Consider the following 21,554-nt stretch of genomic DNA (forward strand, 5'->3'; position numbering starts at 1 on the left):
TAAATTTTGTTGATCATGTATCATGTTTCTTTAACACAATAGTTTGTTGAAGGTGTTATAAAATCAACCAACGGGTCTATGATCAATATTATCACAGTTTAAGAATAAGGAGTACGCCATTTAGCATGGAAACGAGGAAACACTTTTTCTCACAGAGAGCTGTGAGTCAGTGGAATTCTCTGCCGTTTCTCTAGATACTTTCAAGAGAGAGCTAGATAGAGCTCTTAAAGATAGCGGAGTTGGGGGATGTGGGGAGAAGGCAGGAACGGGATACCGATTGTGGATGATCAGCCATGATCACATTGAATGGCGGTGCTGGCTCGAAGGGCCGAATGGCCTACTCCTGCACCTATTGTCTATTATCTGCCTGGATGCAGCAACGACCAAGAAAGCACACCATCACTGCTACTTCCAGGTTAGGAAGTTCGGCATATCCCCGACAACTCTCACCAACTTCTACAGATGCACCGTAGAGAGCATTTTATCGGGATGCATCACAGCTTGGTTTGGGAACAGCTCCATCCAAGACCACAAGAAATGGTTGCGAATTGTGGACGCAGCCCAGACCAGCTCACAAACCACCCTCCCTTCCATTGACTCCATTTATACCTCACGCTGCCTCGGCAAGGCCAGCAGCATAATCAAGGACCAGTCACACCCCACGCATTCGCTCTTCTCCCCTCTCCCATCAGGCAAAAGGTACAGAAGTGTGAAAACACACACCTCCAGATTCAGGGACAGTTTCTTCCCAGCTGTTATCAGGCAGCTGAATCATCCTAACATAACTATAGTACAGTCCTGAGCTGCTATCTACCTCTTATCTTTGAACGAACTTTACTGGACTTTATCTTGCACTAAACCAGGGGTGGGGAACCTGCAGCATTAAGGCCGCATGTGGCCTTCTAGGCCATTAAGTGTGGCAATAGACAATAGGTGCAGGAGTAAGCCATTGGGCCCTTCGAGCCAGCACCGCCATTCAATGTGATCATGGCTGATCATCCACAATCAGTACCCCGTTCCTGCCTTCTCCCCATATCCCCTGACTCCGCTGCCTATTGAATGAATCCAAATTTTGTAGAACAAATCCTTTTATTAATATGTTTCTGTTCGCCTTTTATTAGTTTTATTTTAATCTTAAAATGATCGCATTTAAAATACCAAAGAGTAAAAGAAGATTCAACAAAATAATCTTCCCTGACTGATGGCCACAATTAAACCATTAGTAAGTCATGAGGGCTATCTATCGTGTTTTAAAACAGCCACATACCACCTGTTATGTTCATGATTTAGTTCTCATGCGACTCTAGACTCCAGTGGGCAGTCACAACAAAGTCATTAAAAGGTTAGTTAACTTTAGAATGACCATTTTTTTTTTCATTTTCTTGAAGTTAGTACATAGTAGTTAGATTTTAACAAACATTTCGTATTTATTTATTTATTTAAAAAAATTTAAGGGGGAAAAAAAAAAAAGAATTTTTAGTGTGAAAAAAAAAAAAAAAAAAAAAGAAGAGAGAAAAAGAGAAAGTGTAGAAAATAGGAGATAGGAGATGAGTGTTTATATTCTTGACCATCTTTCACCCAGTCCTGAAACAGTTGGTTTTTACGATTCTGTTGCACCATATGCTTCCAAGAAGTCAATAAATGGAGACCAACTCGTTGCGAATTGGTCTGGTTTATCTGTTAGGAGGAATCACATTTCTTCAAGATGTGCAAAATAATGTACATTTTGAAGTATATCTAATTGAAGTTTCTTGGATGCGGCCTTATTCGATTACAGCCAACTTAATGCGGCATTCCAACATGAAAAGGTTCCCCACCCCTGCACGAAACATTATTCACGTTCTTCCCTGTATCCTGTGCCTGTACACTGTGGACAGCGCGATTGTAATCGTGTATAGTCTTTCTGCTGACTGGTTAGCACGCAACTAAAGCTTTTCACTGTACCTCGGTACACGTGACAGTAAGCTCAACTTAAATTCACACTCAAACTCCACGATCTCTCCAGGTTTACAGCGGCTTGAAGCAAGTAAAGGAGATGAACGTATACAAGAAGGATGAAATTCCAGACCGATTTCATTATAAAGGTGGAAAGTTTGTTGCTCCGCTTACCCTCGTTGCTCAACCTGGGTGGTTTATTATTGAGGTAAGAGGTGATATTATTTCATGGTTTTATAAAATTCATTTATGGTAAGTAATAATGAAAAATAATGAAGGCTCAACAGTATTCATCCTACACACGAAGGAGCATTTGCAGAAGCCAATTAACCTACAAACCTGCGCGTCTTTGGAGTGTGGGAGGAAACCGGAGCACCCGGAGAAAACCCACGCAGGTCACGGGGAGAACATACAACTGCAAGCACGATTTTTCGTTGTACCGTTCTTGTGCATTTCGTTTAGTTTGGTTTAGAGATTCAGCACGGAAACATGCCCTTCGGCCCACTGAGTCTGCACCGACCAGCACCGACCAGGGGCTGTCCTACTTCCCCGTACACTAAAGGGGCGGCAACATCTATGGAGCGAAGGAAATAGGTGACGTTTGGGGTCAAGACCCTTCAGACAGAGGAAGGGTCTCGACCCGAAACGTCACCTATTTCCTTCGCTCCATAGACGCTGCCTCACCCGCTGAGTTTCCCCAGCATTTTTGTCTACCTTCTGCTATATATTTATCTGTGTTTTATGGCGTTAACGGGACTTTAAAGCTGCAGCAGGTAAGGGCCCGTCCCACTTGGGCACCATTTGCACGTCACGCAGATGGCGCGCGAAGATTTTGTACATCCCAAAATCCTGGGGCACCTTGGGCGACCGCGCGTCACTGCCTACGTCACCACGCACCATGCGCGCGTCATGCGTGCGTGACGCGCGCACATGCGTCATGACGCGTAAATGATGTCACGTAAACGACGCGCGAATGACGCCCAAATGGACAGGCTCTGTACTAGTTACATTGTTCCGTTGCTGGTATATATGAGAATGAAATGTTTAATTTCTTTCAGAATATACAGAAGTTGCCGTACTGGGACAATGGAACAGGGAGTAAACAAGGTTGGCAACATGGTTGGCATGGCTATGACAACGAGCACATGGACATGAAGGGATTCTTTCTGGCATACGGCCCAGGTAACATCGCATTTGTTTTTGTTACAGCTGTACAAGACATTAGTGAGGCCGCATTTAGACTTTAGAGGTACAGCATGGAAACAGCAGACACTCCAGCCCACCGGGTCCATGCCGCCCAGCGATCATCCCGTTCACCACCTGTATCCACACACTAGGGACAAATTTACCAAAGCCAATTAACCTACAAACCTGTACGTCTTTGGAGTGTGGGAGGAAACCTGAGCACCCGGAGAAAACCCACATGCTCGTGGGGAGAGGCACAAACTCTGTACAGACAGCACCTGCAGTCAGGATCAAACCTGGATCTCAGGGCCTAATTGATTGTATTTAGGTACAGTTTCTCCCTGCACATATTGGCTGCTCCACTGCAAAATCTCTTCAAGGTATGCCTACTTTGAAGACGTTCTCCTCCTCTAAGGGTCTCGACCCGAAACGTCACCTATCCATGTTCTCCAGAGATGCTGCCTGACCCGCTGAGTTACTCCAGCACTCTGTGAAACGTAACCTATCCATGTTCTCCAGAAATGCTGCCTGACCCACTGAGTTACTCCAGCATTGTGTGTCTATGGCTTAAACCAGCATCTGCAGTTCTCCCTACACATGGTATTATCTGATCCCTTTGGATCACAGGCAAAACGAAGCTGTACCTCGGTACAGAAAATACCTAAACCTAAACCGGTGATTCAAAATGGGTTATTGCTAATTGTTACTGTTTTGGATCAACCTACAGTAAATGTACACCTAGAATTATAGCATGTGGCCCTGACATGGTTTGTAAATGCGTGGAGAGGTTTGGATGCTTGGGGATTAAAGTGAAATACTTAACACGCTCAAAAACTATCACACCTTGGCACAGGTCTAATAGATAGTATATATTTATTAATATTTTAAACTAATTTGACAAGTTTCAAATTAAATCTGTGTGGGGTAAATTCGGGTGTTAAGGGGCGGCACGGTGGCGCAGTGGTAGAGTTGCTGCCTCACGGCGCCAGAGACCCGGGTTTGATCCTGACTACGGGTGAATTTGTACATTCTCCATGTTTCCGTGTTGACGTTAAACTCACCGCATTACAAACCATGGTAGATAGAAATGCTGGAGAAACTCAGCGGGTGAGGCAGCATCTATGCAGCGAAGGAAATAGGTGACTTTTCGGGGTCAAGACCCCTCTTCAGACTGATCTGGGATTGGGGTGAGGGGGGGGGGGGGCAGGAAGAAGAAAGGAAGAGGTGGGGGCAGTAGGTTTGGGTGGGAAACCACCACCCTCTCCCCTGGTACTTTCCCTTGCAACCGCAGGAAATGCTACACTTGTTGCTTTACCTCCCCCCCGACTCCATCCAAGGACCCAAGCAGTCTTTCCAGGTGCGGCAGAGGTTCACCTGCACCTCCTGCAACACGCCTATCACACACGCACACACATCATGCACAGACAACTAACACACACAAGTAAGTTAGGATGGGGCTGAAGCCCAATATTTAATGCCTGGACTGGTTTTTCACCAATAGGTATTGGTTTCCCAGGATCTATTTAATTAAATCACTTTTTTTTCCTTTTCACATTCACTAAAACAAGTGGTATTGTAACTATGTACTTTTCAGAGGTGATCTACACATTTTGTTTGTTACTTGAGGCTTACATGTATGCAATTATATATTAAAATGTAGCTTAGATCTGTTTGGTCCATTAAGTTGCAGGCACTTTTTAAGCGCACATTTGAATTACTTTCCATTGTACCACAGAGATATAAAGTCTATAATAGACTTTATTTGTATTTCTATGAATCTGCAGACCCTGGCTGGGAACCTGGGGCTCACCAAAATTGTTCCCAATTGGGCCCCGCACCTCCTAAGTCCGACCCTGATCTGAAGAAGGGTCTCGACCCAAAGCGTCGCCCATTCCCTTCTCCCCAGAGATGCTGCCCCACCCGCTGAGTCACTCCAGCATTTTGTGTCTCCCTTGAATCTGGAGGTGTGCATTTTCACACTTCTGTACCTTTTGCCTGAAGGGAGAGGGGGGAAGAAGAGGGAGTGGCCAGGGTGCGACTGGTCCTTGATTATGCTGCTGGCCTTGCCGAGGCAGCGTGAGGTGTAGATGGAGTCAATGGAAGGGAGGTTGGTTTGTGTGATGGTCTGGGCTGCGTCCACAATTCTCTGCAGTTTCTTGCGGTCTTGGATGGAGCTGTTCCCAAACCGAGCTGCAATGCATCCCAATAAAATGCTTTCTACTGTGCATCTGTAGAAGTTGGGGTGCGTGTGCGGACGTTGTAGAAATCTGTAGACGTTAACTTCTTTAGAGTGATGGCAGTAGAGGGAGGGGGGGGGGGGCAGGGGGGGGGATTGGGTAAAGCAGGAAATGAGTGGTGAGAGGTGGGACACGCCTGTGGTTGCTCACGTCACTAAGTGCGTGTCGCCGTTCAGATTTCAGAAGGAGCTTCGAGGCACCACCGATGAGGGTGGTTGACGTGTACAACGTCATGTGCCATGTTGCTGGAATGAAGCCGCTGCCCAACAATGGTTCCTGGTCCAATGTGGCCTCAATGCTGAACAACGAGGCCGCTCTACCCCTCGACACCACCACCGCCATCACCATGGCGACAGGAACGATCGCCTGGCTGCTTCTCCAACACGTGTAGGATGGAACTGCAGGTGCTGGTTTACACTGGAGAAAGACACAAAACGCTGGAGTCACTATCTTTGATCGGACTTTGCTGGCTTTACCTTGCACTAAACGGTATTCCCACATCATGTATCTGTACACTGTGAATGGATCAATTGTTATCATGTATTGTCTTTCTGCTGATTGGATAGCACGCAACAAAAAGCTTGTTGCTCTACCTCGGTACACGTGACAATAAACTAAACTAAACCTGCAATATCCGTGTACCTGTCCAAATGTTTTTTTAAATGCTGTGATGGTCCCTGCTTGAAAGTTGCAACAGTGCCTTTCAGTTTAGTTTATTATCAAATGATGCTGCCTGACCCGCTGAGTTACTCCAGCACTCTGTGAAACGTCACCTATCCATGTTCTCCAGTGTTGCTGCCTGACCCGCTGAGTTACTCCAGCACTCTGTGAAACGTCACCTATCCATGTTCTCTAGTGATGCTGCCTGACCCGCTTAGTTACTCCAGCACTCTGTGAAACGTCACCTATTCATGTTCTCCACAGATGCTGCCTGACCCGCTGAGTTACTCCAGCATTTTGTGTTTGTGATTTTTCATAAGCGATTGGAGTAGAATTGGGCCATTCGGCCCTTCAAGTCTACCCCGCCATTCAATCATGGCTGATCTATCTCTCCTAATACCCATTCTCCTGTTTTCTCCCCTTAACTCCTGACACCCATACTAAATAAAATGTCAATCTCCGCCTGAAAAATATCCATTGACAGCCTTCTGTGGCAAAGAATTCCACAGATTCACCACCCTCTAAAGAAGTTCCTCCTCATCTCCTTCCTAAAGATGGCCTTTAGTTCCGAGGCTCTCCCACTAGTGGAAACATCCTCTCCACATCCACTCTATCCAGTCTTTTCACTGTCTGAAGAAGGGTTTCAGCCTGAAATGTTGCCTATTCCTGCTGCCTCACCCGCTGAGTTTCTCCAGCACTTTTGTCTACCTTCGATTTTCCAGCATCTGCAGTTCCTTCTTAAACTTTCAATGTTTATAATCCTTTCTAATTAAAAAAAAAAATTTGAATCATAATCTTTGCATTTTAGCAAGAATTGTTAATGTTTCGATTTTCTTCTAACATTGAAATGTGAGGTAAAATTTTGATTGTGTTTATCTTTTAAAATATATTTTGGGGACAAAGATTTATAATAATATTTTCGATTTTCATAACAATAATTGCTTAAATCGCATTCTTGAAAATGACTTTATCGGTGGCACGGTGGTGCAGCGGTAGAGTTGCTGCCTCACAGCGCCAGAGACCCGGGTTCCATCCCGACTACAGGTGCTGTCTGTACTGAGTTTGTACGTTCTCCCCGTGGGTTTTCTCTGGCTTGCTCCGGTTTCCTCCCGCACTCCAAAGACGTGCAGATTTGTAGGTTAATTGGCTAGCGGTTCAGGCAGCATCCCTGGCATTTCGGTTTGGAACCCTTCTTCAGACTGATACTAGGGGGGGGGAAGGGAACTAGAGGTAGGAAAATGTCAGTACAAAGCAGGGCCGGTAACAGACGGCCAAGGAAGGGTAGAGTCCACAATGGTCCATTGTTGGCTGGGGAAGAGGTGATGACATGGGGATACAATGATGTGAACAGTGGAACTGGCAGGACAACTAGGGTGGGGAAGAGAGAGGGATGGAACGCAGGGCTTAAATAAAATTAGTGAAATCCATGTTCATACCGCTGGGTTTAATTTAGTTTAGTTAATTGTTACAGTGCAGAAACAGGCCCTTCGGCCCATCGAGTCGACGCCGACCGGCGATCCCCACAAACTAGCACTATGAGAGGGGATCTTATCGAAACATATAAGATTATTAAAGGTTTGGACACACGCCAGAGGCAGGAAACATGTTCCCGATGTTGGGGAAGTCCAGAACCAGGGGCACAGTTTAAGAATATAGGGTAAGCTATTTAGAACGGAGACGAGGGAACACTTTTTCACACAGAGAGTTGTGAGTCTGTGGAATTCTCTGCCTCAAAGGGCGGTGGAGGCCGGTTCGCTGGATACTTTCAAGGGAGAGCTAGATACGGCTCTTAAAGATAGCGGAATAAGCGGATTTTGGGGAGAAGGCAGGAACAGGGTACTGATTGGGGATGAGCAGTCATGATCACATTGAATGGCGGTGCTGGCTCGAAGAGCTGAATGGCCTACTCCTGCATCCTACATTCCCGGGCACCATTTAAAATGTTACCAAAGCCAATTAGCGAACAAACCTACACGTCTTTAGGGTGTGGGGGGAAACCGGAGCACCCAGAGAAAACCCACACAGTCACGGGGAGAACGTACGAACTCCGTACAGACAGCAGCCGTGGTCAGGATTGAACCCGGGTCTCTGGCGCTATAAGGCAGCAACTCTACCCGCTGCGCCACCATGCCGCCCCATCTACCCTCTAGTCCCGAATGGTTAAATCACAGTGTAGGCATGTCGAACAAGCATTAAGTTACGAATATACAAGCCTACTCCCATCAATATAAAAACTTATTTTTCCTTTGACAGATTAAAATTAATTAATGAAATCTCGATTGTTATCACAATTGTCTCTATTTTACCATTCAAACTTAAAAGCTGCTGGTTTATGGTCATTGGTTTAGTAAAGATGAACTTTTTAAGTTGTATGCAAGTTGGTGGAAATAAAGGATAATTTGTCACAGAATTTATTGCAAAGATGTTTTTTTTTGTTCAGCCCGAGTCAAAGAGTCCATCAGCATCGAAGCAGGCCCTTCGGCCCAACTTGTCCATGCTGACCAACATGTCCCATCTACACTAGTCCCACCTGTCTCCATTTGGTCCATATCCCTCTAAACCTGACCTGTCTAAATGTTGAGATAGTCCCCGCCTCAACTACCTTCTCCGGCAGCTCGTTCCATACACCCACCACCCTTTGTGCGAAAAGATTCCCCTCAGATTCCTATTAAATCATTCCCCCTTCACCATAAACCCATGTCCTCTGGTTCTCAATTCCCCTACTCTGGGCATGAAACTCTGAGGCGTCTACCCGATCTAGTCCTCTCATGATCTTGAACACGTGTATAAGATCACCCCTCATCCTGCCTGCACTGCCAAGGAACACAGTAACACCCTCGTAAATCTTCTCTGCACCATTTCCAGCTTAACGTATATATCACACATTAATTGCAAGGCATTTTTTTTTACTCGAGGCAGCTCTGCAAGTGAGTGTAAATGCACATATGGTCAGAAACGGCCCCTTCTTCCCGCACAAGAAGAGATTAATAGGCTCTATAATTCTCATGTATACCTTTTTTAGCTGCGGCAATGAAAAATCCTCCTGCCAAAAATCTGGAACCAAAACCCTTAAAAAAAAAAATAATAATAAACTCCCTGCCAAAATAAGCCCATTAAATCTTCAGCCTTGACAAGAGCCCTCCGTTAAAGGCCACTTTCAACCGCCTTCAATATAAAATACAGCTTCTCCCCTTCAGAACACTGCCTTCCCATCTACAGATCTCTCCCTGATCTTCCTCAGCTGTTCTACAGAGATAACTCCCACAAGATGATGCACAGTGGCGCAGCAGTAGAGTCACTGCCTCGTAGTGGCAGAGACTGACTAGGGGCGCTGTCTGTACGTTCTCCCTGCGACCTGTGTGGATTCTCTGCGGGTGCTCTGGTTTCCTCCCACACTCCAAAGACGTGCAGGTATGTAGATAAAATGGCTCCAGTAAAAATTGAAAACTGTTCCCTCGTGTGTGTCGGATAGTGTTAGTGTGCAGGGATTGCACCAGGTGGCGCTGCGATGGCAGCCTCACCGACTAATTTTTTAGGGTGTTTTAAAAGTATGTGTTAATGTTCTCTGGTTTGTTTTTATGTGGGGGGGATGGGGGAGGGGGGCGGTGGAAACTTTTTTTCAATCTCTTACCTTGCCGGAGATGCGATTGTTTTCCGGATCGTATCTCCGGTGGCTCTGCGGCCTAACATCATGGAGCTGGCGGCCTTGCTCGGGGCTGACTTTGAGCCCCACCGCAGGGCCGTGGACTTACCATCGGAGCCAATCCCGTGCCTTGGATCGACGCTCCAACTGCGGCCTGCGGATTTCACCATCGAGGAACTCACAGTCTCGGGTAGAGACCGGTCGGGAAGCTCCAAACGACGCAGAAGGATTCGACCAGCCCCGATCCGGTGTCCGATCGCCCAACGTGGGGGAGCTGACATCCCTCCGATGCAGGAGCGTGATCGCCCCGACGCGAGGGCCCAAACGCCGCCGGCTACGAGAGCCAAGATCGTCCCGTCAACAGAGGGCTCGAGGCCCCCGACCGCGGGAGAAGAAAGTAGAGGCGAGATTGAACTTTTTTTCGCCTTCCATCACAGTGAGGAATGTGGAGGAGTCACTGTGGTGGATGTTTATGTTAAAATGTATTTTGTGTGTTCTGTTGCTTTTATTGGTATGACTGTATGGCAAATCAAATTCCTCGTGTGTTGCAAAACGTACTTGGCAGCATCTCTGGAGAGAAGGAATAGGTGACGTTGCGGGTGGGCACTTCAGACTGATTGGAGTGGGAGGGGGAGAAAGTTGGAAAAGGGTCTCGACTTAAAACGTCACCTATCCATGTCCTCCAGAGATGCTGCCTAACCCACTGAGTTACTCCAGCACTCTGTGAAACGTCACCTAGCCATGTTCTCCACAAATGCTGCCTGACCCACTGAGTTACTCCAGCACTCTGTGAAACATCACCTAGCCATGTTCTCCACAAATGCTGCCTGACCCCTGAGTTACTCCAGCACTCTGTGAAACATCACCTAGCCATGTTCTCCACAAATGCTGCCTGACCCACTGAGTTACTCCAGCACTCTGTGAAACGTCACCTATCCATGTTCTCCACAGATGCTGCCTGAGCCGCTGAGTTTCTCCATACATTATCTGTTTATTCTGGGTGGTTGTTTTAAGCCGCCGTTGTCTCTAGGCCTGTGCACTGTCAATACCCCAAGTTAAAAATCCAAATGTTACACACAGCTAATCTTCCACACAGCTAAGACTCTACATCAACCCAGAAAGTCACAACATGTAAGATTCTTCTTTCTTGCTTCACAGATCAGTAGCATTGGGTCTGTCATTGTTGAATAATTGAACCATTTCCCCAGATTTCAGCTCCTCTGTACATTTTCTGTCTTCACGCGATGCCAAGGCCACAGTAAGGAAGTTGAGAACTGTTGCCTCTCGAGGTTTCTCCGAATCACTTTTTCGTGCGCTCAAGGGAAATACATTACTTCTTTTTCCCTGTTTGAAGTCACAATTGCAAGGAGAAGAAAAGATGATTACAGTTTAGTTTATTGTCATGTGTACCGAGGTACAGTGAAAAGCTTTTGATGCGTGCTAGCTAGTCAGCAGAAAGCCAATACATGATTACAATCGATCCATTTACAGTGTATAGGTACATGATGACGGAATACCGTTGAGTGCAAGGTATTATTAGCATGAAAGCTCATGATGCCACTAAATGCAAGCACTGGATTTGCAAAGTTTAGATTTGAAAAATCTATAAACACAATCAAACTAATTATGCAAATTTGTTATAAGCAGAAGTCCTCTCTGCCATTCAATCGAGGCTGATCGATCTCACCCTCTCAACCCCATTCTCCTGTCATCTCCCCTTGTTTAGAGACACAAAATTACATTGTTGATGGAATTTAATACAGAGAAATATGAGATGTTGCATTTTGGGAAGTCTAACATGGGCAGGACTCACGCAGTCAATGGTGCAAAGAGGTCCTTCTGCAGTTGTACAGGACCTAGAGAGACCACACCTGGAGTATTGTGTGCAGTTTTGGTCCCCTAATTTGAGGAAGGACATTCTTGCTATTCAGGGAGTGCAGCGTAGGTTTACAAGGTTAATTCCCGGGATGGTGAGACTGTCATATGCTGAGTGTGTCTACCTATGGTTTAAACTTGCATCTGCAGTTCCTTCCTACACATCTTATCAAAACATTTAGGATTAATAAGGTTTTGGACACGCTAGAGGCAGGAAACATGTTCCCGATGTTGGGGGAGTCCATGACCAGGGACCACAGTTTAAGAGTAAGGGGTAAGCCATTTAGAACGGAGATGAGGAAACACTTTTTGTCACAGAGAGTTGTGAGTCTGTGGAATTCTCTGCCTCAGAGGGCGGTGGAGGCTGGTTCTCTGGATACTTTCAAGAGAGACCTAGATAGGGCTCTTAAAGATAGCGGAGTCAGGGGATATGGGGAGAAGGCAGGAACAGGGTACTGATTGGCAGTGGCGGACTGGCCAGGGTGTCAGCTTGCCCGATGGCAAGTGGTCTCCTGGCAACCAATATTTTTAGACCCAGTCCGCCACTGCTGATTGGGGAAGATCAGCCATGATCACATTGAATGGCAGTGCTGACTCGAAGGGCCGAATGGCCTACTCCTGAACCTATTGTCTATTGTCCATTGATAATCAGGAGAATGTGGAGCCCACAATGGTCTGGAAGTGGAGTATGAATCCCCGAGGCACAAGATGGAGGCGTGGGCAAGCAACGAGAAAACACACGTGACTGTGGTTATAAAATTACCTGAGACTTGTCGGTGCTTGGCTCACGAACGTTAAAGTAATCCTGCTCATCCTTCCCATCAGCAATGGCATTATCATCAAGAGAGTTCAAACTATATCAGAGCATATTACAGATCTGTTAGTTTTAGTAAAGTAAAAGATTAAACTATGCTGCAGATAGGTTTTACAGAAATGTGAACACAAACCTTTTCTGATCAAACTGCGCATCTTCATTGAAGCTGCCGGTTGCTTGACTGATCTGCGTTCTATTCCAGATTGGATTTGATCTGAAGATCGACAATTAATAGTTGTTAATGTTGCAGTTTAGTTTTTGAGATTCATTTAGTTTAGAGATACAGCTCGGAAACAGGCCCTTTGGCCCACCCAGGTCCGCGCTGACCAACACATTTGATCCCCGCACACTAACACTATCCTACACCCACTAGGGACGATTTTTACATTTACCGAGCCAATTAGCCTACAAACCTGTACGTCTTTGGAGTGTGGGAGGAAACCGAAGATCTCGGAGAAAACCTACGCTGGTCATGGGGAGAACATACAAACATATAGACAGCACCCTTAGTCAGGATCGAACCCGGATCCCCGGCGCTGCATTCGCTGTAAGGCAGCAACTCTACCGCTGGGCCACCATGACCGCAGTTATATACGACGTCGGTGAGGCTGCACTCATTCAGAGCAGGGAACATCGCAACGTTCAAGAAACACTTAGACAGGTACATGGATAGAGCATTGTGTTCAGTTGGATTAGTCACTGTTTTGTAGGGAAGGTGGCTTCAAGCTGGAAAGGGCGCGGAGAAGATTTACGAGGATGTTGCCGGGACTTGAGGACTTGAGCTGCAGGGAGAGGTTGAGCAGGCTGGGACTCTATTCCTTGGAGTGCAGGAGGATGAGGGGTGGGACTAGCGTAGATGGGACATGTTGGCTGGCATGTGCTGTATCACTCTGTGACTCTATAAGTACATGTGACAATAAAGGACCATTGAACACGTTCTAAATCTCATTCAACTTGAGCCCTTCCACCCTCTCCTTCAGCTGAGAAAGATGCCCCATCTAAGCTAGTCCCCTGTGCCCGCATTTGGTCAATATCTCTCTGAACCTTTCCGATACAGTCAACTTTGTGAAGCTCTGCTTTCCACATGGACTAATCAATTTCCCGGGAGAATCTCAATCAGAAAGTAAGGTGTCAACTCACATTAGCTAAAAGAAATCTAGCATTTATTTGAGGAAGGCTATTTCATGTCCCGGGAAGTGGTGTGTGTGGCGGGAGTATCCCGGGTAGCCAGGCGGGCCCGCTCCACCTTGCAGAGGAACCTCAGCAACGGCGGCGGGAGCGTCGCTGGTGGCGTGAGCTTCGACGTAGACGGCAGTGGGAGCATCGGTGGCAGTGGGAGCATTGGTGGCAGTGGGAGCCTCGGTGACAACAGGAGCCTCGGTGGCAACGGGAGCCTCGGCGCCAACAGGAGCCTCAGGGACAGTGGGAGCCTCAGCGGCGACAGGAGCCTCGGTGGCAACAGGAGCCTCAGCGGCAACGGGAGCCTCGGCGGCAACCTTGAGAGCAGCGGGATTCTCGGTGGCGTTGGGGCATCGCAATCGACCGGCGTTCAGTGGTTGATGAGCGTGAGGGGCGAGGAGACGACAATGGGGACCTGGCATGGTGGGACGGCCGAGAGGGACGGTGGAACAACATAAGGGGACCCGGTGTGGAAGGGGGGGAAACTCTAGTTTAGAATTCTCTATCCAGGGGATAAGTCTGTTTGTTTGTTTGTTTGTTTGTTCACTTGTTCTGGTGAAGGCACTGTGCACACGGCAGCCAGACACCACTCGCTTGTCTATTTCATTTTGTTTTCACTTTTAATTTCAAGTTTTCGTGTAGCTTGTTGTGTGTTCTGACTGTCGGCAGACCAATCCCCCTCCGGGGACGAATAAAGTTCCATCGTATCATATCGTGAATCCATGTCTTGCTAATGAGACCTTCATTTAGTTGAAGAAGGGTCTCGACCCAAAACGTCACCCATTCCTTCTCTCCAGAGATGCTGCCTGTCCCGCTGAGTTACCCCAGCATTTTGTGACCTACCTTCATTAGTTTGGTTTATTTTAGAGAAACAGCGTGGAAACAAGCCCTTCGGCTCACCGAGTCCACGCCGACCAGCGATCCCCGCACACTAACACTATCCTACACACACTAGGGTCAAGTTACATGTTTTTACTAAAGTCAAATTAACTTACAAACCTGTACGTCTTTGGAGTGTGATAGGAAACCAGAACCCCCTGAGAAAACCGTGACTCGAGTTCGATCCTGACTACGGGTTTGTACGTTCTCCCCGTGACCTGCGTGGGTTTTCTCCGAGATCTCCGGTTTCCTCCCACACTCCAAAGACGTGCAGGTTTGTAGGTTAATTGCCTTTGGTATAATTGTAAATTGTCCCCAGTGTGTGTAGGATAGTGTTAATGTGTGGGGATTGCTGGTCGGCGCGGACTCGGTGGGCCAAAGGGCGGAGCACCGGGAAATTCCTTGTACGTGAATACTTGGCCAATAAACTTATTTATTCATTCATTCATTTCCGCACTGTATCTCCAAACTAAATTAAACTAAACTAAACAATTGGACAGGAAGATTGTTCCCGATGTTGGGGAAGTCCAGGACAAGGGGTCACAGCTCATGGATAAGGGGGAAATCCTGTAGGACCGAGATGAGAAAAACATTTTTCACACAGAGAGTGGTGAATCTGTGGAATTCTCTGCCACAGAAGGTAGTTGAGGCCAGTTCATTGGCTATATTTAGGAGGGAGTTAGATGTGGCCCTTGTGACTAAAGGGATCGGGGGTATGGGGAGAAGGCAGGTACAGGATACTGAGTTGGATGATCAGCCATGATCATATTGAATGACGGTGCAGGCTCGAAGGGCCGAATGGCCTACTCCTGCGCCTATTTTCTATGTTTCTATGTTTCTAAACTAAAAGGTTGAGAGGGATTTGCGTTAAATGGGACTAGATTAGATTAGGGCATCTCGGTCGGTTGGATGAGTTGATGAATCTAAGACTCCCATTTCTCCCCTCTCCCATCAGGCATGAGGTACAGAAATGTGAAAACGCACACCTCCAGATTCAGGGACAGTTTCTTCCCAGCCGTTATCAGGCAACTGAACCATCCTACCACAACCAGAGAGCAGTGCTGAACTACTATCCACCTCATCTGGAGACCCTCGGACTATCCTTGATCGGACTTTACTGGCGTTACCTTGCACTGAACGTTATCCCCTTTATCAGGTTCAAGAAGGAACTGCAGATGCTGGAAAATCGAAGGTAGACAAAAATGCTGGAGAAACTCAACGGGTGCGGCAGCATCTATGGAGCAAAGGAAATACGCAATGTTTCCGTACCAAACGTTGCCTATTTCCTTTGCTCCATAGATGCTGCCGCACCCGCTGAGTTTCTCCAGCATTTGATCCCCTTATCAGGTAATGTGTACACTGCAAATAGAAACATAGAAAATAGGTGCAGGAGGAGGCCATTCAGCCCTTCGAGCCAGCACCGCCATTCATTGTGATCATGGCAGATCATCCCCAATCAATAATCCGTGCCTGCCTTCTCCCCATATCCCTCGATTCCACTAGTCCCTAGAGCTCTATCTAAATGGATCGATTGTAATCATGTATTGACTTTCTGCTGAGTGGCCGGCAAGCAACACACAAGCTTTTCACTGTACCTCGGTGCACGTGACAATAAACCAAACGGAATGAAATCTAGTAATATTTGACCTGACCCTTCGATAGTGTACATGTTTGTTCCAGGTATATCAAACACCATGGGGTTCCTTCTCACAGAGGTCAGCTCCGCCACACTTATTGCTGCAGCTGCCTTCAACTGCCGTCGATATCTGGAGAAAAGATATTGATGGTAAGTTTTTGCAGATGGTTTTTTTTTAAATCAGCCAAGCCGTCAAAAAAAAACGAGCCTCGAAAAGTCACTGAAAACACTCATAAAATGTATTCTAGGTCTGATTTTAGAACCAAATTGCATTTATATTACTTTTTTTAAAACAGCATGTTCTATAATTTGTAACAAGCATGGCTAGTACTGTGATGTGCAGCTTTGTAAATATCACAAATATTTACCATTTGGCTGCCTGCCACTTTGACAATGGTTTATTCTGGATCATTTTCATCACTGCCTATCTTACTATAAACTGGAAGGCCAAGAACAGTCAATAAAACAATGTTTAAATGAGGGAAACTCACAGGACTGCATCGAAAGTGTTGCTGGAAATTTATTCATAGATCATAGAACATAGAACTGTACAGAAGACAGACGCAGAAAGCTGGAGTAACTCAGCGGGTGAGGCAGCATCTCTGGAGAACCTGGATAGGTGAGGTTTCACAGAGTGCTGGAGTAACTCAGCGGGTCAGGCAGCATCTCTGGAGAACATGGATAGGTGATGTTTCACATAATGCTGGAGTAAAGGGCCTGTCCCACTTTCACGACCTAATTCACAACCTTGTTAACTCGTGGACATTTTTCATCAGGCTAGAAAAACGCCCCGACCTACTTGATGCCACGAGTACCTACGACTAGCATCACGGCCTGCTACGACCTTGGGACGACCAGGCTGCGAGTACGAGTCAAGGGCAAACTCGGCAGAGGTCGTGAATTAGGTCGTAAAAGTGCCACAGGCCCTTAACTCAGCGGGTCAGGAGGCATGTCTGGAGAACATGGATAGGTGACATTTCACAGAGTGTTGGAGTAACTCAACGGGTCAGGCAGCATCTGTGGAGAACATGGATAGGTGACGTTTCAGGTCGAGAACCTTCTTCAGACTGTCTGAAGGACGGTCTTGACCCGAAATGTTACCTATTCCTTCTCTCCATTCACAGATGCTGGCTGACCCGCTGAGTTACTCCAGCTTTTTGCGCCGATATTCAGTTTAAACCAGCAACCGCGGTTCCTTCCTACACATAGAACGGTACAGCACAGGAACGGGCCCTTCGGCCCACAATGTCTGTGCTGAACATGATGCCAAGCTAAACTAACCTCCTCTTGCTGCACGTGATCCATATCCCTGCATATCCATGTGCCTATCTAAAAGCCTCTTAAAACCATTATTGTATCTGCCTCCACCACCACCCCTGGCAGCGTGTTCCAGGCAAACCTGTGTAAAAAAACCTGCCCCGCACAGGCCCTTAACTCAGCGGGTCAGGAGGCATGGCTGGAGAACATGGATAGATGACGTTTCACAGAGTGCTGGAGTAACTCATCGGGTCAGGCAGCATCTGTGGAGAACATGGATAGGTGACGTTTCAGGTCGAGAACCTTCTTCAGACTGTCTGAAGGACGGTCTTGACCCGAAATGTTACCTATTCCTTCTCTCCACTCAGAGATGCTGTCTGACCCGCTAAGTTACTCCAGCTTTTTGCGCCGATATTCAGTTTAAACCAGCATCCGCGGTTCCTTCCTACACATAGAACGGTACAGCACAGGAACGGGCCCTTCAGCCCACAATGTCTGTGCTGAACATGATGCCAAGCTAAACTAACCTCCTCTTTCTGCACGTGATCCATATCCCTGCATATCCATGTGCCTGTCTAAAAGCCTCTTACAACCATTATCGTATCTGCCTCCACCACCACCCCTGGCAGCGTGTTCCAGGCACCCACCTGTGTAAAAAAACCTGCCCCGCACATCTCCTTTAAACTTTCCCCCCCTCACCTTATAGCTATGCCCCCTATACCCTTTATCGTGTATTTGTACAGTGCGGACAGCTAGAGTGTAATCATTTTTTCATTGTGGACAACACACAATAAAAAAGCCTTTCCCTGTACCTCGGTATACGTGACAATAAGAAAGTAAACTAAATTAAATTGAATTAAACTCTAGTTTAGAGATACAGCACGGAAACAGGCCCTTCAGCCCACCGTGTCCGCGCGACCAGCGATCCCCGCACATGAACGCTGTCCTACAGCCACTAGCGACAATTTTTACATTTACACCAAGCCAATTAACCCACAAACCTGTACGTCTTTGGAGTGTGGGAGGAATCCGAAGATCTCGGAGAAAACCCACGCAGGTCACGGGGAGAAGGTACAAACTCTGTCAAGGCAGCACCTGTAGTCGGGATCGAACCCGAGTCTCCGGCGCTGTATTCGCTGTAAGACAGCAACTCTACCGCTGTGCCACCATGATCGCCCATTTCCAGTGTTGGATATTACCACCCTGGGAAAATGGTTCTGACTGCCTTCCCTATCTGTGCCTCTCATCATTTTATATACTTCTATTGTCTCCTCAGCCTCAACTATTCCAGAGAAAGTAATCCAAGTCCATCCAAACTCCCTGTAGCTGAAACCATCCAACATGGCATCTACTTCAGACTTGAAATGTTAAAGCTGCAGCCTGGAAACAGGCCCTTCGGCCCACTGAGTCCACACCAACCAGTGATCACTCCGCGTACTAGCACTATCCTACACGCACACTAGGGACGATTTACAATTTTTACGGAGGCCAATTTCCCCACAAAACCTGTAGATATTTGGAGGAAACAGGAGCACCCGGAGAAAACCCACGCGGTCACAGGGAGAACGTGCAAACTAACCTTTGTCTAATGCACAGAGGGATAAGAACCGCCAGGGCAATAGACGTTATGTTGCCGGCGGCTAATATAAATATCACTCTGTGCAAGGCTGCTTCGTTATCAGCTTTGAGCCGAGATGAGAGAGATCCCTGGAAAGAAAGGGAAGCCAATTACTCGACTTGACAACAGTGTTACAGTTTATTTTATTGTCACGTGTACCGAGGTACAGTGAAAAGCTTTTGTTGCGTGCTAACCCGTCAGCGGAATGACTACAATGCGTGATCGCGTCGTTTACAGTGAATAGACACATGATAATGGAATAACATTCAGTGCATGATAAATAGACAATAGACAATAGACAATTGGTGCAGGAGTAGGCGCATGCTATCGTATGCTGGTGGGGACAGGCCCTTAACTGAACTCGTTGTCTCTGTATTGCATTTCGTTGTCTCTGTACTGTACACTGACAATGACAATTAAAATTGAATCTGAATCTGAATCTGGTCAAGTCAAGTCTAGAGGGTGAGTTTCTCCAGCAATTTTGTCTACCTTCGATTTTCCAGCATCTGCAGTTCCGTCTTGAACAAGTCAAGTCTAGAGTCCAGAGTGTTTTATTGTCATGTGTCCCAGAGAGGACAATGAAATTCTTACTTGCTGCAGCACAACACAATATTGTAAGCAAAAATACAGAACAGTTCAGTTCTATATGCACATAAATTATATGCACATTAGGAACTAAAAGGTTTAGCCATCAGTAGTGCCATAAGGTAGGGAATTTACTTACCACAGACCTCAAACCGAGCTCAATAAGGCTGGAAAGAGTTGAAACATTTTTTTCTATTTCTCTAAAAATAAAGATACTTCCATTATTCACAATAAAACAAAACATATCCTGTTGATTAATATATTGAGGGAGTGCAGCGTAGGTTTACAAGGTTAATTCCCGGGATGGCGGGACTGTCATATGCTGAAAGAATTAAGCAGCTGGGCTTGTACACGCTAGAGTTTAGAAGGATGAGAGGGCATATTATATGATTGTTAAAGGTTTGGACACGCTGGAGGCAGGAAACATGTTCCCGATGTTGGGGGAGTCCAGAACCAGGGGCCACAGTTTAAGGATAAGGGGTAAGCCATTTAGAACGGAGACGAGGAAACACTTTTTCTTACAGAGAGTTGTGAGTCTGTGGAATTCTCTGCCGCAGAGGACGGTGGAGGCCGGTTCTCTGGATGCTTTCAACAGAGAGATAGATAGGGATCTTAAAGATAGCGGGGTCAGGGGATATGGGGAGAAGGCAGGAGCGGGGTACTGATTGGAGATGATCAGCCATGATCACATTGAATGGCGGTGCTGGCTCAAAGGGCCGAAGGGCCTACTCCTGCATCTATTGTCTATTGTCTATAACTCCCCGTAATTTAAAGACAATAAAGGCGTAATAAAAGCTTACATCGTAAACTATGATAAAAATTTCTGAAATGAGATTACATTTTTTTTTTTTTAATAGACTTTTAATGTACTTTAGTTGTACAAAGTATTTTCAGGAATTTAGCTGTGGAGTGTATGGGCGGCACGGTGGCGCAGTGGTAGAGTTGCTGCCTAAAGGGCCTGTCTCACTTTCACGACCTAATTCACCACCTTTTTTACTCGTGGCCATTTTTCATCATGCTACAAAAACGCCCCGACCTACTTGATGCCACGAGTACCTACGACTAGCATCACGGCCTGCCTACGATATACCTACGACCTCCTAACACCTCGTGACGACCATGCTGCGAGTATGAGTCAAGGCCAAACTCGGCAGAGGTTGTGAACTAGGTCGTGAAAGTGGGACAGGCCCTTCACAGCGCCAGAGACCCAGGTTCTATCCTGACTACAGATGCTGTCTGTACGGAGTTTGTACGTTCTTCCCGTGACCTGCCTGCCTGGTGCTCCGGTTTCCTCTCACACTCCAAAGACGTGCAGGTTCGTAGGTTAATTGGCTTTGGTAAAATTGTAAATTGTCTCTAGTGTGTGTAGGGTAGTGTTAATGTGCGGGGATCACTGGTCAGCGTGGACACGATGGGCCGACAGGCCTGATTCTGCGCTGCATCTCTAAACTAAACTAAGCTTCCAAGCTAATTGCTCCGCCCAGGCAAGTTTACACAAGAATACATGAAAAGCAACTATCCCAGGATTTCAGAAATGCTGAAACATAAACATGTTACATTCTCCCATACTTGTGCGTGCAACTTAATCAATATGGGTGTCAGGGGATATGGGGAGAAGGCAGGAGAATGGGGTTGAGAGGGAGAGATAGATCAGCCATGATTGAATGGCAGAGTAGACTTGATGGATTGAAAGGCCTTCTTCTGCTCCAAGAACCTAAGAAAAGTGGAAACAGGCCCTTTGGCTCAATAGACAATAGTCAATAGGTGCAGGAGTAGGCCATTCGGCCCTTTGAGCCAGCACCGCCATTCAATGTGATCATGGCTGATCATCCCCAATCAGTATCCCGTTCCTGCCTTCTCCCCATACCCCCTGATTCTGCTATCTTTAAGCCCTATATATCTCTTGAAAGTATCCAGAGAACCGGCCTCCATCGCCCCCTGAGGCAGAGATTTCCACAGACTCACAACTCTCTGTGTGAAAAAGTCTATCCTCATCTCCGTTCTAAATGGCTTGCCCCTTATTCATAAAACTTGCCCATGCTGACCAACAT

General features: G+C 46.7%; 2 protein-coding genes across 2 annotated transcripts in view; one reads left to right on the forward strand and one right to left on the reverse strand.

The window, feature by feature from the left end:
• The window catches only part of enpp6 (ectonucleotide pyrophosphatase/phosphodiesterase 6), a 43,741-nt gene extending 35,316 nt beyond the window's left edge, over nucleotides 1-8,425 (forward strand). Inside the window, exons 6-8 of the mRNA XM_055632036.1 lie at nucleotides 2,006-2,143; nucleotides 2,994-3,117; nucleotides 5,534-8,425. Of these exons, the coding sequence (XP_055488011.1) occupies nucleotides 2,006-2,143; nucleotides 2,994-3,117; nucleotides 5,534-5,748 (477 nt within the window). The 3' untranslated portion in view covers nucleotides 5,749-8,425. The remainder of the gene's footprint in view (nucleotides 1-2,005; nucleotides 2,144-2,993; nucleotides 3,118-5,533) is intronic.
• A 2,218-nt stretch (nucleotides 8,426-10,643) lies between these two features.
• The window catches only part of LOC129695250 (cadherin-related family member 2-like), an 86,220-nt gene continuing 75,309 nt past the window's right edge, over nucleotides 10,644-21,554 (reverse strand). Inside the window, 6 exon segments of the mRNA XM_055632037.1 lie at nucleotides 10,644-11,004; nucleotides 12,299-12,389; nucleotides 12,483-12,563; nucleotides 16,060-16,173; nucleotides 18,880-19,007; nucleotides 19,643-19,703. Coding sequence (XP_055488012.1) covers nucleotides 10,813-11,004; nucleotides 12,299-12,389; nucleotides 12,483-12,563; nucleotides 16,060-16,173; nucleotides 18,880-19,007; nucleotides 19,643-19,703 — 667 coding nt within the window. The 3' untranslated portion in view covers nucleotides 10,644-10,812.

The sequence above is a fragment of the Leucoraja erinacea genome, chromosome 3 (assembly GCF_028641065.1).
Source record: "Leucoraja erinacea ecotype New England chromosome 3, Leri_hhj_1, whole genome shotgun sequence".
NCBI classification, from domain to species: domain Eukaryota; kingdom Metazoa; phylum Chordata; class Chondrichthyes; order Rajiformes; family Rajidae; genus Leucoraja; species Leucoraja erinaceus.